The 17353-nt window shown below is 38.3% G+C and overlaps 1 protein-coding gene across 1 annotated transcript; it reads left to right on the top strand.

The window, feature by feature from the left end:
- Positions 1 to 170: 170 nt before the first annotated feature.
- Positions 171 to 16971, top strand: LOC113122473 (protein mono-ADP-ribosyltransferase PARP6). Its single transcript, XM_026293859.1, has 23 exons — positions 171 to 360; positions 1808 to 1948; positions 2480 to 2557; positions 4839 to 4933; positions 5111 to 5171; positions 5369 to 5459; positions 5614 to 5680; positions 6473 to 6622; positions 7888 to 8038; positions 8430 to 8561; positions 8978 to 9073; positions 9329 to 9421; positions 9643 to 9768; positions 10065 to 10130; positions 10559 to 10626; positions 11100 to 11148; positions 11302 to 11414; positions 12727 to 12799; positions 14324 to 14393; positions 15100 to 15179; positions 15359 to 15422; positions 15934 to 16018; positions 16477 to 16971. The coding sequence occupies exons 2-23, from the start codon at positions 1946 to 1948 to the stop codon at positions 16577 to 16579; spliced, it is 1914 nt and encodes a 637-aa protein (XP_026149644.1). The 5' UTR covers positions 171 to 360; positions 1808 to 1945; the 3' UTR covers positions 16580 to 16971.
- Positions 16972 to 17353: the final 382 nt, after the last annotated feature.

Here is a 17353-nt window from a genome sequence, read left to right on the forward strand (position 1 = left end):
CAGCAGTGCAGTCAGCTGCAGGTCACATGACTAGCTTGGACTTGCCTGGTCTGACTGAGCATGCTCAGACCCCTCAGTGTTGTCAGGCAAAATATAAGACAGCAGTAGGAGCAGAGATCTGCAATAGATAAACACACAGACTCACACACACCAGCTGGTTTGCTTGCAGACACAGCACAGGCATTGAGAGACAGACGCTGTGCAACTGGGGGATTGTGGCTCTGCTTTCTCTAATATCTTATTTTAATGGGTTTACTGTCATCTATCATTTCAGCCACCGATAGAGACAGGCAGGTGTGCCCTTTAAGAGGGGGAGTAGCTGAGGCAAGGACAGCATCTGAGTCTCCATCCTCTGTGGAGGTAAGTGTGGATGGATGGGGTAGGGGTGCAGAGCGTGGGGGGAGGGGAAAATCTGCCTGGCTGCATCTGTGTTAAGTAGTTATCAGAAAGAGGAATGGGGACGATGGTGGTGTGGATTGCGTTGGGGGGCTGGGAAAGGGGGTGGGAGGGGGGGTCTATTGGTATGTGAGGCGACAGAGGCTATGGGCATGGCGGGGAGGAGATGCTAGCAGGGTTGAGGACATGCGAGGGCAGCAGGCATAGGGAGAAGAGAAGCTGAAGTAGAAGAAAGGGTAGACAGGGGAGCCTTGTTGAATAGGGTGCAGTTGATGTCTGGAAGGGTGATGTGGAAATGAAAGAAACCAACTCCTAACCCTATCCCAAAAAGCTAAATACACAAATACAGCTTTATAATTATATAATATAACAGTTATAATATAAGTGTGTAAATGTAGAAAATCATCTAAAAACATCTCTAGGTAGAGGTGAGGGTTGGGGGTAGCATTTAGCTTCCCTAGGTTAGTGCTGCAGACAATGAGAAAATGTAATTAGTTAGTAATTAGAATTATTAATTATGTATGTACTATATCATGCATTACGGCTTTGTCTTGCAGCGCCAAGCTGTTGTCTTTGTTTTCACGTCCGAGGACCCAGTCCTGCTAATTGTAATATAATCTTTATTATTTTGATCTGACATGCACTAAAACATATAATTTGGATCCTGACGCCGTATTGTGAAATAAGCTTCTTTTCATCTACAGCTTTAAGTCCTGTTAAAAGGACTCTCTGCTCATTGTTTACATGTCGAACACAAAGAATGATGGAACGCCATGAAAAACAGAGGGTACTGTAGCTGTATGTGTCGTGTCAGTGATGTTGTTTACCCTTGCAGTGTGTCCTCCTGTTTTGAATTATCTCAGCATTTCTCCTCCTGGCAGTAATACCTATTCCTTTCTGGGGAACCATTATTTTATTATGTTGAAGTATTTTCAGTCAACCCCCTGTGGCCAAAATGTAACCCATGTATGCTAACCTAGGAGATTATTTGGTATTCAAGAGATTTCTTTGTATTTGTTTGCCAGGCAAATCAAAAACAGCAGTTTAGCAGCATACTGACATCAGCATAATATGCAGTTTACGATGTGAATCTGTAAAGGAGTGTTAACCCTTGCTGCTATGATATTAATAAATAAAGTTCCTGGGGAAAACCGAAACAAAAGAAAGAAATGGAGATATCCTGGGTACTGAGCGTACAGCACATATCTCCCACACATTCTCTCCACAGTGATTAATGCCACTCTGAAAGGAGGCAGAGATGGCTGTTGCTAGGATACATGGCAAGGTGAAGTGCAGATGATTTAAAGAAAAGAGGAGGAGGGCACCATTTACGAAACATGGCATCGCTGGAGAGGGCCTCTTTATTTTATTCTTTCTTCATTAACTGATTCTTACTTTCTGTTTCTCCGAGGTTGTGCAGTTCTGAAGATAGCAAGAGAGAGGGGTGGTTTTTTTGTTCTCTTTCCCTCTACCTGAAAATAGGCTGCGATGGTTGGCAGCGTTCAGAGGCCTAAACCTGTCTGAGTGAGTTCTATGAACGGCAGACCAAATGGTAAGACAGCTGTGGTCATATTGGTGTGATCTATGGGTAGGATTTAGCTGAGTCATCCAATGGAAATTTTTTGATGCAGAAAGTGGTCAAAAAATATAAAAATACATCAGGCAACTAACATAAGTGCAGACCTTGCACTGTCATTTAAATATTGTGTTAGCTTCATCTAAATATGTTAAGATTAGTACTGCAGGTTCATTCACCAAGACATCCCGGCTTTGCTGAAAATGACAAGACATTGTTATTTTTAATGATAAAAAAATATAGCCTTTTTTTAAAAAAAAAACTCATCTCTTTTAATTGTCAGTTAAGCATTTGTTTGAAGGTTGAATTCAGAGAATATCCTGTCTTTCAGAATAAATCATGCCCCTTCCCTTTGAGATGCTATATAAAGCAGCGTTTTCAACCCTTGAACAGGAGGCTAAATAGGGAGATGTGAGAAAGGATGTGAGATGAAAGGATGATAGAAAGAGGTTGCATTTTCTTTCCGCTCCACTATAATGGCCTTTTTCACAATGCGTGGGCCCACAGGACATCAAAGGCCAGTGCTGGACAGATGAGGAGTCGGACGGGGAGAACGAGCCAGAACAGTTTCTATATGGCATTCAGGTAAAGTAGAGGCAATAGCACTCTAAAACCCTTGTGTCTAATCTGGAGTTAAAATTTAGTTTTCAGTATTATACTTGTGAATTATCTCTAATGTTGCATAGTAACACTGCAATACTCTCAAACTAGATGTTTATAAATGATGTAATTATTAAAGTTTTCCTGGCCAACTGTATACGCTCTTCTGATAGGATATATTTTGCTGATTGAGGATATATTTTGCTGATTGAGGAGTTTTACAAACTGTATTATGTAGTGAGCAAAAAAGAGTACACAATAATTTATTGAGAATAAAATGTCTAAAGACCCACTAGTAACCTGAAGAACCTGAGGTTATCAGTTCACCCCTAAGATAATGGTGTTGCACAGAACAAAGATTTTGATATTTTGTTAATCTTAGAAACTCACAAGTTGTCAGGATATAAATGTAATGTAATTTTTATTCAAATGCATGGAAACTCATGTTTAAGATAACGGTGGTACTTAGGTGAATGTTACCAATTTCATTATTCACCTTCTAACAACGATGAACAACCACTTTAAGATTCACAGAAAAAAACGACCGCTGGGTTTTAAGTGTTGTTCAAGGGGAATGAATTTTGAACTGTCAGGGCAATAATTGTTGAGATATTTTGCTCTGGTACTACAGATCAGATTGTCAAGCTGACATTTCTGTCTTAATGTTATCAGGACAAACTTTTATTACATGTGAAGTTGGATGCTCTGTTAAAATGTAAGATGTGTTTTTACAAACGTCTGGGCTTGGTCTCAAAGAGAAATGTTTGAAAATCAACAATAGAAAATACAACATTTAATACCAGTTCATTTCTGTTCTGGAGAACAAGTAATCAAATCATGTCAAGGAATACCCTAATCTTTTTAGCATTATCTCTCTCTGCGAGCTTAGGTTTAATTTAATTTCAGATTCATTTTCATGGTCAACATTTAATGCATCATCTCATCTCGTAAAGTTCAATACTTCACTTCTTATAGGATCTAAATCTGTTAGTTATCTTTTTTACCGTTATCTTCCAAGTCTTCTGATTGAAATGTAAATCCAGTCTGGTACTTAAAGCTCATTTCTATGCAGTTAGAGGACATGAAAGTGGAGTAGTGAAGATAAGGATGAAAGTGCAGGATCTGTTTTACAAACTCAGAGCTGAGGACTTGAGAGTTTGACTTTGAGTACAGACACCAGGGAGGTGTGTCACAGACTCGGGTAAACTGTTATTATCAATATTCCAAAATGCTTTTTATAAATTTCGAACACACCGAGGTAACCAAACATATAAAGTCCTAGAATGTAAAACAACCGCTAAAATGTAAAAATACATAATTTAACTTTTATTTTGTAAGTGATGCACTACTACTATTACTTGACATTGATTAAACTGCTGATGATCTCCACTTCCTAATTCATAACAGGAAAAATGTTTGTACTGTACAACTGTGTTAAGAACCAATACATCTGAATTGTGGTTGAATATTGGACAACAAGAAATATAGACATGCAGTTAAAGAAAAAAAGTAACTTCCCTACAAATGCATCTGAGTCTTGCTTCAGACTGAAGTGTCATACAAGCATATTGATGCTGCAAGCATATCTTGCTAACCAGAAATGCATATGGATGAGGGAGCGTGGAATGAACTTTGATTATATTTTTTTAAAGACCTTGTTGAACTGGATTAATCACTCCATTAAAAGGTACTTAAACAAAGCTGCCTTTTTGTTGTTGTTATAATTCCTCACAAGGTTAAAATAAAATACCAGCAAGTTATATCAATAGCCTCATAATCACAATCATAAATGTGAAACACACACTGTATTTACAGTACAATAATATATAGATAGAATATAAATATGATGATGTATTTATTAAAAATAATCATCCCTGCTCTTTCACAGTGATTGAAAGCAATGGATAAATGTTTGAAATAGAGAGCTAAAAGTAACAAAGAGTTAAAATAGTTAGCTGAAATAGATAAATGAACTGATAGGTAAACATCCATCCATCATCTATACCCAGTTATTCCTATTTAGGGCCACAGGGATCTGCTGGAGCCTATGATAGGTAAACAGACTTGCAAATTTGACCAAACAGACCTAAGCACTGACAGTTTACTTCACTGCAAATATTATTGTAGCAATGTCCATTCTTTTATAATTTAACTGCGTTAAATAACAGCCAGTATAAAATGATTTGGAGAATGACATGTGGTGTCAGTCTCTGTGGAGAATTCAGTGCTGTAAATGTAACCAGCGTTAATGTCCTGTTTGTTACAGGGGAGCTGTGCTGCTGACCTGTACCGCCACCCTCAGCTGGACGCAGACATCGAGGCAGTAAAAGACATTTACACTGATAGCGCTGTCTCTGTCAGGTACAGCACAGAAACACAGGCAAACACACACAATGGTTAAAGAGATTATTGTACATACTCATTTTAACTATGCACTCACTGACTTAACAGGAAAAAAAACAACCCTTATATCAGGATTAGATTGTAATGCATTAGTTATGATAAATTAACCGTATCTGTTGTTGCGTCTGTGAACAGGGAGTATGGAACTATTGACGATGTGGACATCGATCTTCATATCAACATCGGTTTCTTAGACGTAAGTCAGTGTTCTTCTTCCTCTGCACACACCTCCACCATCTTTACCCATTACTAGTCTAACATTGACATTTTGCAAAGTAACACACCATTTATAATGCATCGTGTACTTATAATTTATTTATGTAATGAAAAATGGCCCTAATCAGGATTCTGACTTCGTATGTTTGCGTGTGTGTGTGTGTGTGTCCGACTCAGGAGGAAGTTGCGACAGCTTGGAAAGTTATCAGAACAGAGCCCATTATTCTGAGACTGCGCTTTTCTCTTTCTCAGTACCTTGATGGACCCGGTGAGTAAAGATGTCTGTGTGGATATTGGTTTTCTGGGAGGGACTTTAGGTACTCACTGAGCGTGGGAGGTGAGTACAATATGTGCTACACAAGAGGGAGAGTGAAAGAAAACGTATCTGTGCATAGTGTTCTAATGTTAACATCTTTACTCAGAGCCTTCAGTAGAGGTGTTCCAGCCCTCCAATAAAGAAGGCTTCAGCCTGGGCCTGCAACTAAAAAAGTAAGTTGTGTGATAACGCCTTTAGGCTAATGATTTATACTAAATTGCAGATTGCAGATTTTAAAATTTAACCTTAGTTTTCTAGAAAAAGTAGAACATTACATCATCAAAATTACAAATCACTGAAGACTTATTTTTTCAAATTTAAAGTTAGAAATGAACCTTCAAAATTAGATTCAGAAGGCATAAACATTTGATAAATTATTATACATTCTCCCCACACAAGTGGCGGATCAAGAAATTTTTATCTGGGATGGCAAAAGGGTGGCAAAAGGTTTTGGGAAAGTGGCATAAGAAGTTAGCATATGTGTCTTTCACGAAATAACAAATTACAATTACAAATCTATTTTTACAATGTATTTATTCTTACATTATATTAATAAACACTTCCCAGACATTCCTGATCTTAGAGAAAAGCAACAAAACCATTATGGGGGATGATCTGGGGTTTGCAGCCTCTGTAGATCCACCCTTGTCCCACTTATTAACCCTTAAACAATTAACACTGAACACTCGAATTTCATATTTAAATATTTAATTGTTATATGATCATGATCATCATCATCATCATTATTATTATTATTATTGTTGTTGTTATCAATGATAATAATAATAATTATACATTTATATATATAGCACTTTTCCAACAAAGTACAAAGTGCTGTATAGTAAAGTAAAAAAGACCATAAGCCTTTGTGATCTTTTGTTTTACACTGATTGCAAGAAGAAGTTGATTTAAAGTGTAACTCAACATCTGACAGAGTCATTCACATTTCTTCCTGGTCATGGCAGGATCCTGAGCACGTTCACCTCACAGCAGTGGAAGCACCTCAGTAATGAGTTTCTCAAGGCCCAGCAGGAGAAGAGGCACAGCTGGTTCAAAGCCGGAGGAACCATCAAGAAGTTCCGTGCCGGGCTCAGCATCTTCTCCCCCATACCCAAGTAAGCCTCTCTCTTACTTTTCATCTTTTTTTTAACCCCTGTAGGTAACTTAGGAAACAAACAAACAAAACACTCTAAACTGTAATGAATGTATGCCATAAACCATCATTTGTAACATTTTTAAAAAGGTTTTCATTTTTCATTCACTTTACCAATATACCACACTTTGCTGGTATTATAATATTTTGTCAATATTTTGAAATGAATATAAACCATTTTGGGCAATGTTAATGCAATTACTTTGTCATTTCAAAATGATTATGTTTTTAATTTTATTAATAATGGAGTTCACCTCTTATACTGTGAATATGTTGCTTGGTTTAGATGATGTTTAAAAACATTGTTTTTGGTTATTGTAGGTAAAAAATTGAAAGCTTCCATAGCACTTTCTGTAAATATCAGAAAAGGCAAATCTCGTTTTATCATTTTTCACAAATATTTTTACATAATAATAGAGAACTGTAATTTAACATTATCTGTTCAGTTGGTTAAAAATAATAATATTTAACCAGAAATAGCCTATTATTGAAAACCCACTCTTTTGGACTTTTAATTATGAAGAACAAATCATACAAAGGGTTTTGTGAAAGAAAGAGCGAAAGAGGAGAAAGGAGGCTCTGACACAACATAGTGCAAACTGGTTTAAATTCAAAATCTGACATACTCACCCGATTTTCCCAGAGGGGAAGTAGTCTTCTTGGCCTTTGGTTTACTTTAGGATGCTTTGACAGTTATGGGTGCTCAGGGATTGAATCCCGGCCCGCTCGATGGCATTCAGCTTTACTAACTACTAGGCTGTCTTGACATCCTCATGACTTGACAGGAGTTTCATACTGTCCTGAGAGCAATGGTGGAAGTGAACATTGGTTCTTGTACAGTATTTTAACAGTTACTAACTTGAGGTACTGTCTAAACAGATTCCAGTTGTCTGAGATAGTGTAATATTTGTAAGGATAGTGTGAACGGCAAGAGGAAATGATCTGTTAAACACAATTGGGGGTAAAACTACTCAGGTACTAACAATGTTAGCACATTGATTTCTTTTGGCTGATGAGATGTTGCAAATGATACTTAGGATATTATTCATTTCAACAATATAATAATAAACAACATTTTAAATTAGACTTCTAAAACTAAATCCTTTCCACTTTGAAGTCAAACCATCCATCATGTAATTTTTACCAAGATTTATGCGACACCATTTGTTGGCTTAGAAAAATATCTGATAAAGGGATGCACATGTTATGTGTCTTGGTCTTTCCCAGGTCTCCAAGTTTTCCTCTGATCCAAGACACAGTTTTAAAAGGGAAGCTGAGTGTCCCTGAGCTGAGGGTGACCCGCCTAATGAACCGCTCTATCTCTTGCACCATGAAGAACCCTAAAGGGGAGCTCTTCAGCTATCCACCGAACAGCCAGGTCAGCGCCAGTCAGGACAAAACAGCAGCTTGATCCTTTTCAGTTTAGTTTCTCTGCCTTTATTGTGTCCCACTCACATGTTATGTTGTGGACATTGGGTTGTTGTCACAATACTGGAGCTACATTCATTTGTAAGATTGTTGATATTTAAGGAAATTGTTTTATAGTAATAATAGTTAAAACTCTATCCATTATTCTGCAAAATGTGGAGAAAATTGAATGCTGTTTTGAGAGCACTGCATCTTCTGTTTTAATTCACTGTGATCCACTCTGACCCTCTGCTCAGTCACCCGTCACCTACACTGTTCCCACCTGAGCCTTTCCCTACCCTTGCCGTAAAATGGCTGGTGCGCCGTTTCCCATAATGCTTTGTCTTCACTTGACTCATCAGACTGTGGCTGTCCCGGCGGCCAGGGCCCCAGCGCAGATTACCACGAGGCAGCTGATTGAATTGTTTTTCTCATCCCAGGCGGGCGGACACTGCAAGAACATCCCCACCTTGGAGTATGGCTTCTTAGTGCAGGTTGGACCTCAAGGAGATAAGCATTAATTTAACCTGAAAATAAACATGATAAACAATTTGACTTTGTCACTGCAATGTGACAAAATATAGTGCTGCATATTATATTGGATAAAGGTAATTGGTTCTCTGTTATTGTTTTTGAGTACAGTATATTAGAATAGTTTCAACATAGTCTCAACAAGACTGTATAAATGTCAGATATATATAATATGTAAGCAACTATTAAAGCCCACCTTACAATCTGTATGGATGTGAGGGGCCTCTTGTATGACCTTTTATGGAAGTCTGCCAAAACCACAGAGCAAGACTGTAATTGTGTGACAATTTTTGTGACACATTAGTCTTTATCCATTTATGAAGCAGTTCTGGAGGTGGGAGTGATAACTGGGAGCACCACTGTGCTTTTCTACTAACAGATAATGAAGTACTCAGAGCAGAGGATCCCGACGCTCAACGAGTACTGCGTGGTCTGTGACGAACAGCACGTCTTTCAGAATGGATCCATGCTGAAGGTAAAAGACAGAAAAAAAGATAAACATTCAGCACAGATTTAAGAACCACTGGTTACTGGTTAACAAACAAAATCTTGTCTTAGTTTAAAACATTATGCATGGAGTGTTTTCAGTCTCTGTTAGTAATAGGCTCAGGATTAACTGGAGTGTGTGGCAGCACATGTGTGGGTGGGTTTTGTGTAGATATGTAGTATACATTCAAATGAGTGTTATTTCATAAGTCTTATGTCTATGTGTGTGTGTGTGTGTGCTTAGCCTGCTGTGTGCACCAGAGAGCTGTGTGTGTTCTCCTTTTACACTCTGGGTGTGATGTCTGGAGCTGCAGAAGAAGTGGCCACTGGAGCAGAGGTGACAACAACACAACACCTTATTAGTATCATTATTTCCCCAAACGCTTATTGATTTTTACATTAAAAATTAAAGAGTAAAACATTTGTTAGAAAACAAAGCACAATCATACTCAAGAGGAAGGTGTCAGGATGTTCATTTCAGTGTTTCAGAGTTTGTGTGTGCGTAAACTTTATAAGCTAAATGTATATAATAAATACATCTAAAATCTTTTTCCCCAGGTGGTGGACCTACTTGTGGCGATGTGTCGAGCTGCCCTCGAGTCTCCCCGTAAGAGCATCATCTTCGAGCCCTATCCATCTGTCGTTGACCCTAATGACCCCAAAACTCTGGCTTTCAATCCAAAGGTCAGCATCTTCACTGCTAGAATCATGATTACTAAATCATACACTAAATGAATACATGAATTAAAGACCAAAATCCATTTGGAAATCAACATACCTACCTTACTAAAACCTCGTCTACTCTTAAAAAAATTGTAGTTCACAATCAGAATGCATGATATAACAGTACTTCTTATTTTTAACAGCTAGGTAACAATGTGAAGTTAAAACCTTAACCTATACAAGTGATTTTAGACATCTTTTTGTTGTTCCCTCTCTCATTGTTTACAATGGATGTCTGGCTGAACCGATGAACACAGAAGAAGAATTATGAGAGGCTGCAGAAAGCGCTGGATAGTGTCATGTCCATCCGGGAAATGACCCAGGTACAAGGAGGACAGAAAAAGGGGAGCAAAGAAGGGCCACATTGGATGTATTCAGGCTAATGTTAGGCTTGGTGTACATGTTTACAATATAAATTTAAGTTGTTTTAGTTTATAGAACGTATCCACCTTTAGGACTGAAAATTTCATTTACACAGGCCTGTATTTGTTGTGCTGTGCTGTTTGAGATGCATGGGTGGCGTCTTTGTCTTTCAAAGTGACGGTTATTGCTGATTTGTTTATCTCTGTCTATTATATTTCCACAGTTTTCTTTCTATTATGTAATTTATCCATTGTGGCTTGACTGCATCTAAACTGTGTACTAATCACCAAGTTTCAATCTGGTCATGTGGTTATTTGATTTTGAAAAAAGAAATCTGTGAAAAAAGATATCTAAAACAAACCAAAACATGCATGTGTGGTTTTTCCAGGGCTCGTATCTGGAGATCAAGAAACAGATGGATAAACTGGACCCTTTGGCCCATCCCCTTCTACAGTGGTGAGACAGAAAACATCATAAAATTGGTTTCACTCTGCTTTGCATGGTAACATGGCTTTGACTTAAAAATACAGTACTGCCTGTCACTAGAGAGCACACTAAACTTACCATATTAGTTAAAAAATCATAATGCAGTAACACTTATGAGATTATGCCAACAGGATTTTTTCATGGCAAGCATTTCGATGTGTCAAATGCTAAAAAGCCAAAGTATAAATGATAAAATTAATGATGGTTAAGTCTGCTTCACTTAAATGCCCTACTCTAGTGCATGTTGTCACACTGTCACCACTTATAAATGTTAATATTAATACTTGTGTTCTTCCTGCTATGACAAGTCAAAGTGCTCCAAAAAAGTGGTATTGTATTTCTTAATGTTATTATGTAGAGGTGAGACCAAAATGACAGGTACTTCAAATTCTGTTACTTTTAACTGTATTTATTGCACAATCTTCTTTATTTCTTTTCTGCAGGATTATTTCCAGTAACAGGTCTCACATCGTAAAGCTGCCTCTCAGTAGGGTAGGACACCAGAATGACATCCTCTACAGTCTCCTTTAACAGATTAGTTGTTTACTGCTGCATTGTATAATGTGATATAATGCGACTTTTCTTTTTGTCTACTGTTTATCTCTTTCTTGCTCTCACTTGTCCTTTATGATCTCATTGTGACAGCAACTGAAATTCATGCACACCTCCCACCAGTTCCTGCTGCTCAGCAGTCCCCCAGCCAAGGAGGCACGTTTTCGCACTGCCAAGAAGCTATACGGCAGCACCTTCGCCTTCCAGTGAGTGCACACAGGCCCTCCTATTGGTTGTTTCAAACTTTATATTGTAACATCATTTAGACAGTTGTAAAATATCACAAATGAATTTGTAGTTACATTCTTAAGCTTTATCTCACATTGTATCTGCTAGATACAATGTGAGAAATCATATGTAAATAATTGATCTCAAATCAAGCATAATCACTAAACTGCGTGCATAATTTCACATTACAGCAGTACACTCTGTCAAACATGAACACGCCTCAGTGTAACACCTGGTCATCATGTCGTGGACGAAGGCACCATCCTAGCAGATTTTAATGGAACCATAACAAACAACAGCACAGAGCAGTGGCCATTCTCTTGGACAGAGAAAGCACCTTGCTAAGCCAGCATAGAGAGCCAGCAATGTCTGTGAGATAGAGATTTGTACTGTAGCAGATGGGGCTCTGCTGAATATTTTAGATACACACAGCCCATCTGGGCACTTGCAGGGTACAACTAACTCATGAGCAGCCACTCTTAATGCTGCTTAAAACCACAATTTTAATATTTCTTAAAAGAAAATGCCAAATTTGTAAGTCAGCTTGGCTGCTATATTTTTATGTTGATATAAATAAAACATACAAAATATAAATACATGTTTAGAGTCTGTTTACTAAGTAAAATTAAGAACTTTTCCCTGTATATTTATTACACTGTAGGGACATGAAATTGATATTGCTTCAAAACTGGTTAAAAATAACATCAGTCGTGACACTGCTGTGACCACTGCATTCTATTTTAAGACAGTCCAGATACCTGCACATCTTGTCATCTTTGATCTTAATTTTTTAATCTTTTTTTAACAATAAGTGAATCTTTAGAACGATTAGGAACAAAATGTCCTGTGATGTCAGTACACAAATGACGACTACAATAGATGACTACTGTAATTCTTTCGTGGTTGGCGGTAGAGCATTTGAATTGTCTGTCTTCATGCGCTTTGAAAAGTAGTTTTTTTTAGAAAATACTTGCATAATAATAAAAAAATGCTAATAACAAAATAATAATAAAAAATAATCCAACAGATAAATGGTCCTCCTTTATAAACACAATTGAAGGTGTATTCTTAACATTTTAGACAGTGAGATGCTGGTAGACTTTAGACTGTACCGTGAATTGAAAGTCATAAAATGAAATGTACCACAGCGTATTGTTTCAGTATTCTTGAAACAGCATGGATCTGGCCACTGCACATAAGTAGTTGCACAATAAGGTCCACACTGTTCATTTTCACACAAGACTTTTATCTTTTCTTTCTTTTCTCTCCCTCTCTCTACACTTGCTCTAGTGGTTCCCATATAGAGAACTGGCACTCTGTTCTGAGAAATGGACTAGTCAATGCCTCTTATACCAAACTGCAGGTACGTAAACCTGGCAGTTGGCTGAAATGTACCATGCATCTCCTATTGGACAGTAAACCGGCTCTTGGCCAGAGCAGGTTCGCCGTCCAGCTGATTCATTTTTGCAGTTAATAGATGCCAGCTTCCTTTTTGTCAGCTTTGCAATTGGCATTTTAGCAAGCAGGGCACACTGGGAGATTTTCCTCACCAATGTTGGCTTCTTTCTGATTCCTCCGCTGACAGTAGCAGACAGCACGTCTCTTCCTGTTGTGGGGCAAAGGGAGAGAGGGTTGTGGTGTGTGGTCAGCTGTGATGTCAGGAGGCTGCCTGTGTGCCCTGTTGGGGTTAACCACCTAGAGCATTGAGTAGGCTAGGTCTGAAGCTGAAGGAGGCAAAGGAAACGCTCCATGATAGTGATTATAGACTTCCTCGAGGTGAACAACAGCTCCTGAATCAAACCTGGCACTCTTCGTCCATTGAAACCTGGGTCAAACAGTAGTAATATACGTATTCTGTATTACATTCTTCTTCCAGCATTGGTACTGCACTCGTTGTTGCCTTAGATCTGTAATGCATAAATAAATAATAAAACAACAAAGCAAGAAGTGAGCATTAAACAGCACAGAATTCTCATTTGCACAATATAGGCGATTAAATCTAAAATCTCAAGAATCGACGTTCACGTCGGCAGTGATTGCTCCATCCTACTGATGTGTCTCATTTATGTCTGTTTTATTCCCCAACTTTTTGAACTTTCCATCTTTGATCTTGCCTCAGTGCTCGTCTGCCTCCACTTTCTCTTCTCTGTTTCAACCTTGAGCATTGACATCCCCCTTCCTCTGTCATTGTGTTTCATAGGAGGAGGAGAAGAGCCTGCCTCCAGCTCCAACCATCACACAAAACCTTTTGTCTATTTTTCCTTTTGAATTTCTCCCTGACGTGCCACGTCCTGACCTCCATCTCCCTTCTATTTCATTCCCAGATTATCAAGCTGCTCTTTGTTCTTTGTCTTGTTTCTTATGAACACTTGTCCATTTTTCACCTCTGGACCTGTTTTTCCTCATTTTGGATATTCTTATGTGGAGGGCCACCATCATGAACAATCATCCTTATAGCATCTTCATCCTTAAACCAGCATACCAGCATTGCTTGAATACCTGAGCATTTTATACACAGATGACATTCACAAAATTTAAGAGCATCACATAATTTCCACTGGAATACACATGTAAAGAGAAATAATGTTGACCGTGTGGGTTATAGTTGTTTCAGATCTGGAATAATTTAGCTGTCTTTTCTTTCCGCGGTTCTTTGGTATCCACCGTCTTTGTATTTGTGTGCATGTGTATGTATTTAATACACTTTGTTGGTAGGGTTTGCCTGGGAAACTGTTGCAGAAAAACACTGACTTGTGCAGACTTTCCTGTGATTTAACTACAGTGAGTTTGGTACAGTATGCACTGGTGTGTATGCATGTGTGTCTATGTGAGGTTGTCCTGTGCAGCTGCTCAGTGACCCTTCCTTCCTGCTCTTTTCAAACCCAAGCTGCATGGGGCAGCGTATGGAAAGGGCATCTATCTGAGCCCCATCTCCAGCATATCTTTTGGATACTCAGGTAGGAACGGCTCATTCCTTACACTCAGACTCCTGTGGCACCCCTCACCCCACTCGCTCCTTTTCACCACCATGTTTGTTGACATGACTCTGTGTGTGTGCTCTGTATGCGACATGTCCTGATTATCATCCTGGAACACTTTATTTTTTTCACACAGGAGTTTTTCTGCTATCCTGTTGTGCTGCACTGTGTTTTGTGTTCATTTTGGGTGGTCTCGGACTTCTGCACTTAGGTGCCGCCTCTCATACCATATTTTATGTTGTGGCTCTGAAATGTGTCTGTCAGTGGACTTATGTGAGTTATTTTATATATTGTATATTTGTATATTGCTTTTATTGGGGGGGGGGTAGATCAATTTACACTCAATTTTAAGACCGTACCTTACTTTTTGTTGTGTATTTTCACTAAAACATTAATTCAGAGGTTGGATTTGAAGTTCAATAGTAGACTGACAATGTGGGCATCGGGTCGGCAGAGACCACCTGTCTTCTAAGTCCATGGTTGCTTATATTTAGGGATGGATATGAATTATAATCAGTTGCATTTAGGGCCAATAACTTTCATATGAACATTGCCACCATGGGGAATAATTTCTTTGTACAAGAAATTCAGGACTACCAGAAGAAGGTTTTTCACAGCTTGAATGACTGGAGATAAGGTCATCATGACTGAGGGTGGTTTGCTCTCTGTGTGCTGATTCTTGCAGGAATGGGGAAAGGACAGCATCGCATGCCCACCAAAGATGAACTGGTGCAGCGTTACAACCGCATGAACACTATACCACAGGTACGGGAACAAGCCATATTACACACACACACACACACACACACACACACACGCACACACATTCACACAGATACATACACAGAGAGAGAGAGCAGGAATGGTCTTTTGGACACAAGTTAGATCATGATTCGTTGCTGAAGCACCTTGGTGGGATTTATTATTGTCTATTTTTTCAACAGAGTCGTCCAATCCAATCAAGATTTCTTCAGAGTCGAAATCTGAACTGCATCGCTCTGTGTGAAGGTAATAACAAGCAGAAAATGTATGCAGAGATAATACTGAACATAATGAATTACTCTATTTGAGTAGTATATAGTGATCTGTATGTCACACATTTAAATAAAAACGTAACATGTAAAAATAATATTTACTGCTTAATTATCACATGACCTAACCATGTGAACTCTTACCAAAGTTTAAAAAAACATTTACAAAGAAGAGCATAAGAGAAAGCAAATGTCATAAAGTTAGCTCATTAAAATCTGAATTAAACTGGATAATCCGACTAGTGTATTGATGTGCAGTTATATTTGTCAGTTATTATAATATGCTCATTATTATCATGCTAGGAAAAACAATTAAAAATGAACAATCAAAATGATTTTTATGATAAAGTTTTAGTACATCTTATGTAGTACTGAAAAATACCAAAAACATCAATACTGTTCCAACCATCAACAATAATAAAAAATAACAAGAAATGACAGTAAATATGAACCACTATTTCTAAGTTTGTTTTCACTCTTTTGAACAGTTATCACATCTAAGGACCTGCAGAAACATGGTAACATCTGGGTGTGCCCAGTATCTGACCACGTCTGTACTCGCTTCTTTTTTGTGTAAGTATTCCCAACACTTTTAAATCCTGGCTAATTTCCACAGATTTAATGCATAATTGCCAAGAGAGTTGGCATAGCAACCAGGCAGAAAATGCTAAAATCATCATCACACCTAAAATGAATAGTGCATCACTCAGGTTATTATTTTTACCTGCTAAACTGCACATGATGAAGGTGATTAAATGTAGTACAGTGGTACACTCTACAGTTGTCCCTTATCACTCATCATCATTGTAAATTGGCAGTGAATAAACTGTGCTGATGGTAAGCGGTGCTACTATACCACTAAACTGGGTTTCTCTCAGGTGAGAGACTCTCGGTATGATGCTTTATGAGCTTGGAACCAAGCAGATGAAGCATGGCATCCACACTGGCTTAAAAACCTAACTTGAATACAAAATTCTAAACTCTACTGAATGATAAGTAACTATGCTGTATGCAAACTCATCTATGTGCAGGTATGAAGATGGTCAAGTTGGAGATGCCAACATCAACACCCAGGAGCCTAAGGTACAGAAAGAGATCATGCGCGTGATTGGGACCCAGATCTACTCCAGCTAATGTTGGTTCACCTGCACCGCTCGGATCTATAGGTCTCCCTGGTGAAGGCACACAGGCAGGCAGACTGATAGAGCGAATGTTTGGGTGAGCTCACCTCAGGCCTAAATACTGAAGGCTGAGGAAACTCTTGAGCACATTGTTTCTAAAGTTGTTTTGTTCTGGTCCTCTTGTTTCTCTCTCTGCTTTGTCCCTCTTCTCCTGAATCGTTACACATTACATGTTCATTTAACCCTCTGTCAGATTTAACCTGATTCAAGTCCGTCTACTTTTCTCACTTCATGGCATTTACAACAGAACTGTAATACAATAGTGAAGAAAAAAAGGAGCTTGTCACTGGTATGGCTCTCTACACATACAGTATATACCACACACAGTTTCAAACCCTGGGTTGACTGGCCTTTCTCCTTACACTTCTATTCTGGACTATCTCTATTTATAATTTCTCTTTGTGAATATCTATTGAAAAAAATCATTCCAAATGATAATTAAATCCCTTTGTGTCTGGATGGATTTACATGCACATAGACGTTTATTCTCTTATTGTGTTTGCAAAGGCATTATCTCCAATTCATTTATTTAAAATTCTTAGACTAACGACATGAATTAAGATCTGTGGCATGGTTATCTGAGGGGCAAGCATTGCACCCTAGATAAAGCTCCCAGAATCTAATAAGTGAGGTGTGGCTTAAACTGAAACTAGACATTATAGACACTTTGATTCTGATTGCATTATCAAATTTTCTGGCATTGACTGTACTATGATTTATCAGACAG

The sequence above is a fragment of the Mastacembelus armatus genome, chromosome 3 (assembly GCF_900324485.2).
Source record: "Mastacembelus armatus chromosome 3, fMasArm1.2, whole genome shotgun sequence".
NCBI classification, from domain to species: domain Eukaryota; kingdom Metazoa; phylum Chordata; class Actinopteri; order Synbranchiformes; family Mastacembelidae; genus Mastacembelus; species Mastacembelus armatus.

Bases quoted from the DNA above. Each gene is read 5' to 3' on its own strand.
- LOC113122473 (XM_026293859.1), top strand. The intron at 5,460-5,613 runs GTGAGTAAAGAT...ATCTTTACTCAG, and splicing joins TCAGTACCTTGATGGACCCG to AGCCTTCAGTAGAGGTGTTC. The intron at 8,562-8,977 runs GTTGGACCTCAA...TTCTACTAACAG, and splicing joins AGTATGGCTTCTTAGTGCAG to ATAATGAAGTACTCAGAGCA.